A 7,500-nucleotide genomic window follows, 5' to 3' on the forward strand; every position below is an offset into this window, starting at 1 on the left:
CACAATTCAATCTCATCATTTCCTTTTTTCCCCCTCGACGCAGTTTTGGGTGTCATACGTTCCTTGTGCATCGCAGACCTTAAACGCGGTGCAACTGACGATAGAACAAATAGACCTCATCAAGAGGCTCATCGATCAGTACCCGGATGATCTTAAACTCGCCACTTCGGCTGACGGTAAGTCTTTAAAAAATATTTAACTTCGATAATCTGCATTTTCCTCTTTTTGTTCATACGCTGTGTCTTTTCGTTCGGCTGACGGTAAGTTTTTTTTAAATATTTAACTTCGATAATCTGCATTTTCTTCTTTTTGTTCATACTCTGTTTCTTTTCGTTGATGTATTCCAAAGCCTGTTTGACCATCGTTCCCCTAGAATTATTTTAATTCCTCATTTTGTTCATACCCTGTGTCTTTTCGTTGATGTATTCCCAAGTCTGCTTGACCATTATTCACAAAGAATTATTTCCATTTACTTGTATCTTCTTATCTCTAATGAATAACCTATTTTAGCGGTGTCCCCTTGTCTCTAATACATTCTTATAAATTCACGTTTCATTTACTCACTCTGCCGATCCACTTCCTTCCAAATTTCCCTTGGTTGTGATGGGCTCACGGTCCTATTAAACTTTAACAAAAAATACTGAAAATGCTTTACCTGGCATCGACTGCTCTTAAATTCCACAGATTCACAACTCAAGTAATAACCTTTTCCATATATAAGTCCATGAAAAATATTTCACTTCAATAATCTTCATTTTCATATGTCTGTCTAAAAATATTATAATAACAAAAAATATGGACAAGGAAGACAGTCACAATATCATAAGAATTTAATTAATACATAATTTTTGATGGAAATCATATATGATGCTTAGTGATAAACAGAATACGAAATCAGATAAATGGCAAACAGAAGGTAATACTAAAACTGTCTTAATTAATGTAAGCGAAGAAAGATCTTCACACGTGATAGTGGTGTAACATTAAACCAAATCAAAGGAATAAAAGTGCAACAGTATTTACAAAAGGAAAAAATAAACGACAAAATAGACTTATTAAATCTCTCCACCGAAACCGCACTAATAGAATAGCTGCGAATCTTAACATTAAGATAATTCTCACATTTATTTTCCGTTATGAGAAAAATGAATAAGGAAAACAAACTCTTCAGCCCCGTGACATATTCCCAGACATATATTTTGTAGTATTGATCTAAGCGTCGTTCTAATGCCTTTAAATTACGATAAAAAAATCAGCGGAAGGTAGAATCAATAAGAAAATTATTTATTTCATCGGATACAATAACCATGAACATTGACGCTATCTTTCTAGTGAGGGTTGTTTTCTACTCATTTTCAGCCACCTTAATTGTAAAAAATCGCACTGAATATTTACGTGATTTATAGCCTGTTTTGTGGTGATTTTCTACTCATCTCTCAACCATCCCGTCACAGCTAAGAAGCATGTAAAATAAATTCAAACGAACAAATACATAAATAAAAAGAAAATAATAGGCAAAGTATTTATCTCCACGTATCTACAAGACAAAATATTTTTTTTATTTTTCCTATTTTGATTTTTTATACACAAGAACGCGAACAAAAATAAATAAAAATAAAAGAATAGGCAAAGTATTTGTCTCCACGTATCTACGCAACAAGATGTTTTTATTTATTTATTTTTATTTTTTTATACATAAAATCGCGAACAAATAAATCAATAAAAATAAAAGAATAGGCAAAATATTTATCTCCACATATCTACACAACAAAATGTTTTTTATTTTCTTTAATTTTATTTTTTATACACAAAAAACGCGAACAAATAAATCAATATAAATAAAAGAATATGCAAAGTATTTATCTCCACGTATCTACACAACATTATGTTTTTTATTTTTTATTTTTCATTTATTTTAATTTTTTCACACACGAAAACGCGAACAAATAAATAAAGAAAAATAAAACAATAGGCAAAGTATTTATCTCCACATATCTACGCAACAAGATGTTTTTTAATTTATTTTTATTTTTTTACACACGAAAACGCTACTGTTTCACGCTGCAAAGATCGAAGTTCCCTGTTGAAACAACCACACGACGTGGAACGTCCAGTTTGGCAGTCCCAACTTCATCGCTAACGAGGGTATAACGGTTGGCCAGCATGTGTTCATAATAGTTGATATTCACTTGCGGCCAGTACAAGCCGCAAGGCCTTTGAGTGATACAGTAGGCTTAAAGCTAGTACAGCTTTACCTGCACCGTTCACAATGGGGAGATGTGGACAGGAAACCTGGGAGAGAAAACGTAACTCGTTTCGAATAGAGAATCCTCCTGGAGACGTGTGTCATTTCACAACACACACACACACCACACCCCACAGGAACCACCAACACACACACACACACACATATATATATATATATATATATATATATATATATATTATATATATATATATATAGATATATTCATACATATTTATCAACACGTCTTCCTGATCTGGGCAAAAATATTTTGGAATGAGCAATTTTTACCTGTTGTGACAGTCAGCTAACTACCAAGTAATAATTCACTTCACAAGTGCATGAAAAAACAGGTCATAATGCTTAGAATATATATATATATATATATATATAATATATATATATATATATATATATATATATATATATATACTATTACATATTTACTTAAAATGTACAGTGGTAGGGTTCGAATGTGAAAAAAAACCTTTTCCTCATAAATCAAATTACGTCTAGAAACGTCTAAAAACGAACTATCGACAATAGGGAAATCTAGAAACTTAAAATAAATAAATAAATAAAAAAATAAACAAGAACAACCGAGACCAGAATACGAATGCCGCTTTACCCGAGAAGTGGGAGAAGACAGAGATAAGAGAGATAAGGGTTAAACAAACGAATAGATAAAAGACAGAATTTAATTGGATATTTTCTTCTGCAATGAGGGAGGGGACGTGAATAAAAGAAACAAATAAAGGATTAGGGTGCAGGAAGGAATGGAGGAGGAGGGAGGATAGGAGGAGGAGGAGGAGGAGGAGAATCTTAATGAATGAATGAATGAAAAGCAGAGATAGAAACAAGGATCCCGGAAGGTGGCAGCGCCTGGAAGTTGCCTGGGGAATTTTAATGACGGTGCTGATTTAATTAGAGAGATAATGGTGGTGATGAATTTATATCTGTATACCCGACGGCGAACGTAATTAAAAATATATATATATATATAATATATATATGTATATATATATATATATATATATATATATATATATATATATATATATAGATATATATAGATAAATAGATAGATAGATATAACACACACATATATAACGTATAATAGATATATATATATATATTATATATATATATATATATATATATATAATATATATATATATAGTATATATATAAATATATATATATATATATAATATAGATAAACACACACACACACACACACATACATATATATATATATATATATATATATATATATATATATAATATATATATATATATATCTATATATATATCATATAATATATATATTATCTATATATATATATATATATATCATATATATATATATATATATATATATATATATATATATATATATATATATATATATATATATTATATATATATATATATATATATATATATATATATATATATATTTATATCTAATATATATTAGTATATATATTATATTTTATATATTAGATTATAGAGTATGAGAGAGAGAGACGAGAGAGAGAGAGAGAGAAGAGAGAAGAGAAGAGAGAGATTGCGAGTATTTTTCGAAATTGCTTAAAGTAAAAATTTCTACTCGAAACAAAATTATGGATTTTCATTACTTGAAAAAAGCAAAAGTTTTGACAAACGCGCCAGCGTAGTCATTCATATAGTAGCAAACGAAACCAGCGCAAGAAACAACGATTGAGTATATTCGGAAACGAGCCACATGCTAAAATCTACATTCAAATATCCCGTTGTTTCACCAACGAAAATTAATACAAATACGCTTTATTTTATTATAAGTAATTGTTCTGCAGTGTTTAACATGCACATTATTTATTTATTTAAATTTTCATTCTAAAACATATCCTATCCTGTCCTAAGATTGCTTCATCTTCAACTCAGCGGGAAACACCTTTTTTCAGACCTATTTAGGCTTTCCCATAGGGCTTTTCTATCACCCGGCTCCACGCAACAAGAACACCAACAACAAAGTAGTTTGTAGGCTTACTCCCCAAGTGATCGAAAATTCTTTGCAAAAAGTAAGAACTGGCTTCAAACGTAGCTCCAAAAACTTTAACGAACAGATTAAAAAAGTGTGTAGTGAGAACACCCTCCCCCTCCCCCCTTTTTAAACTGAGTTAGTATGTAAAGAGCATCGGAGCATAACGGGGAAAGAGAAATCATTGGCAGAAGTGCGAGGAAAGATAACTTCAGGCCAGCATCCCCTAAGTTCCGCCACTACGATTATAAGACGAAGGCCCAGGAGCAAAATGAGGCCAATATCCATGTTGAGGCAGCGCCGTAAAACCCTTTTACGAAGTGCTCGCGATACAAGCGAAGTTGCTTTATGAAGTTACGAACGACGCCAGAGTTTTAAGGGTGGGGGATAAAGTTAGCCAGGAGAATGCCCCCTTAACAAAATTATGTTTCTCTTATGGCTCAGGTAAATTTGCTCCGAGGGATATAGAATATTGAATGTCAGCGGCCTCGGCCTTCACGGCTATTTTCGACTTCGCTTAGTCATTCTTGTCTGTTTTTGTTCTGTTTCTCTTTCTTGTCTTCTTTTATTCCTGTTTCATCAGCAAATTATTTTTCTCTTTAACATTAATTATGTCTATCGAAGTCTTAGTTCTTTTTAATTCTGTGCGTGTATGTATGTATGTATGTATGTATGTATGTATGTATGTATGTATGTATGTATGTTATATATATATATATATATATATATATATATATATATATATATATATATACACATGAGCTCGCACACAAACACACTCCAAGATGAAATTTTCTTTTAACACGTAAAGACCATAAACACGAGAAGCAAAAGTTAGAATGATGGTGATGTAAGAAAACATTTTGCTTAAAAGCAGATACACACCGACAAACACACACACACACACACACACACACGTGTATGTATATATATATATATATATATATATATATATATATATATATATATATAATATAACTTACATGTGTATGCAGAGGCGCGTGTGTAACTTCTACCGAGCCTTAGGCTTTACTTAGGCATTTGACTAGTCATATCACTTATATGCTACTTGAAGATACAACCTCTCTCTCTCTCTCTCTCTCTCTCTCTCTCTCTCTCTCTCTCTCTCTCTCTCTCCCCAGGGACATCCGAACCGTAAGAACAAACCTCTTCAAGGAATGAAATTAGCTGCATTTATGCTAATGGAGGCAGCGCCATTAACATCTTGGTTCTCTCTCACAAGTGACTAAATTAGTCTGTTCCCTTTCTCTCTGACTCTTCGCCTTTTTCTTTGTATCTTTCGTTCTGATTCTCTTCTCATAAATTCTTCTTCGCCTTTGAGTGACCCATTTCTTATCCCTTTTCATCTACGTACTATGTTGTCGGGAAAGAAACAAATTAAAAGTTTTGCGTTTCAAATATAAACACGGCGTGATACGACCTCCCGCTTACTCGTGGTGCATGCTAAAATCTAAGGTCAAATAGAGTGTTGTTTTACCAACGGAAATTTAAATATATACGCTATTTTATTAGAAACAATTGTGCTGCACTGTTTAACAGGGCACGTTATTTTGTTTTTACATTTTCTTTCTAAAAAATAAATAATAAATACCCTATCCTAAAATTCCTGTATCTTTATCTCAACACGAAACACCCTTTTCAGACCTTTTTAGGCTTTTCCATAGAACCTTTCCGACTCCCAACAAGAACAACATCAAGAACAATAACAAAAACAACAACAACAAAGTAGTGAGTAGGCTTACTCCACGAGTAATTCTTATTCTAAAAATATTTCTTAACATATGACTTTTTTTCTTTTGTTGAGGTGTATTCAGTAACACATATTCCATTCTTGAGTGGTTTAGTGTTATACATTTCTAGCCCGATGCAATTTTTGCCAAGGGTAGATATTCATTCGATTATATACCTGCTTCTTTATTCCTTGCATAATATTGCGTTCATTACACACAGATCTTGAATATAGCTTCATGAATTGTGATAGAAAAATAATGAGGTATTTTAGTTTCATGGCGTCAGTGATTATTATTATTATTATTATTATTATTATTATTATTATTATTATTATTATTATTATTATTATTTTATTATTATTATTATTATTATATTTTTTTTTTGGTCACAGTCATCCCATTCGACTGGGTGGTTTTTATAGTGTGGGGTTCCGGGTTGCATCCTGCCTCCTTAGGAGTCCATATTTTTTCTAACTACGTGCGCTGTTTCTAGGAGCACACTCTTCTGCATGAGTTCTGGAGCTGCTTCGGCACGTAACTTTTCCAGGTTCCTTTTCAGGGATCTTAGGATCGTGCCTAGTGTCCCTATGATTATGGCTACAATTTACACTGGCATATCTCATATCGTTCTTATTTCTATTTTCATGTCCTGATACTTATCAGTCTCTTCTCTATTAATTATTATTATTATTATTATTATTATTATTATTATTATTATTATTATTATTATTTTATTATTATTATTTATTATTTTATTTATTTTTTGGTCTATCACAGTCCTCCAATTCGACTGGGTGGTATTTATAGTGTGGGGTTCCGGGTTGCATCCTGCCTCCTTAGGAGTCCATCACTTGTCTTATAATGTGAGCCGTTTCTTCTGCATAAGTCCTGGAGCCACTCCAGCCTCTGGTGTTTTTAGATTCCTTTTCAGGGATCCTGGGATCGTGCCTAGTGTTCCTATGATTATGGGTACAATATTCCACTGGGCATATCCATATCCTTCTTATTTCTATTTTCAGGTCTTGATACTTATCCATCTTTCTCTTTCTCCTCAACTCTGGTGTCCCATGGTATTGAGACATCAATGAGTGATACTTTCTTCTTGATTTTGTCGATCAATGTCACGTCCGGTCTATTTGCACGTATCCACCCTATCTGTCTGATACCATAGTCCCAGAGGATCTTTGCCTGATCGTTTTCTATCACGCCTTCAGGTTGGCGCTCGTACCACTTATTACTGCAAGGTAGCTGATGTTTCTTGCACAGGCTCCAGTGGAGGGCTTTTGCCACTGAATCATGCCTCTTTTTGTACTGGTTCTATGTGGTTTATGGTTTTATTTTTCATATTGCACTTCCTACATATATTAGAGATGTTATTTCCATCTAGCGTTCTTTGAACATATCTGGTTCTTGGGGCCTGATCTTGAGCCGCTGTTATCATTCCTTCTTGAGCTCTCCCCTCTGTAAGCCGTTGCCATGTG

At 32.7% G+C, this 7,500-nt stretch overlaps 1 protein-coding gene across 1 annotated transcript in view; it reads left to right on the top strand.

Moving 5' to 3' along the window:
* Positions 1 to 7,500, top strand: part of LOC135201004 (dipeptidase 1-like) — a 44,650-nt gene that overhangs the window by 5,922 nt on the left and 31,228 nt on the right. The window contains 1 exon segment of the mRNA XM_064229824.1: positions 44 to 176. Coding sequence (XP_064085894.1) covers positions 44 to 176 — 133 coding nt within the window.

The sequence above is a fragment of the Macrobrachium nipponense genome, chromosome 23 (assembly GCF_015104395.2).
Source record: "Macrobrachium nipponense isolate FS-2020 chromosome 23, ASM1510439v2, whole genome shotgun sequence".
Taxonomy (NCBI): domain Eukaryota; kingdom Metazoa; phylum Arthropoda; class Malacostraca; order Decapoda; family Palaemonidae; genus Macrobrachium; species Macrobrachium nipponense.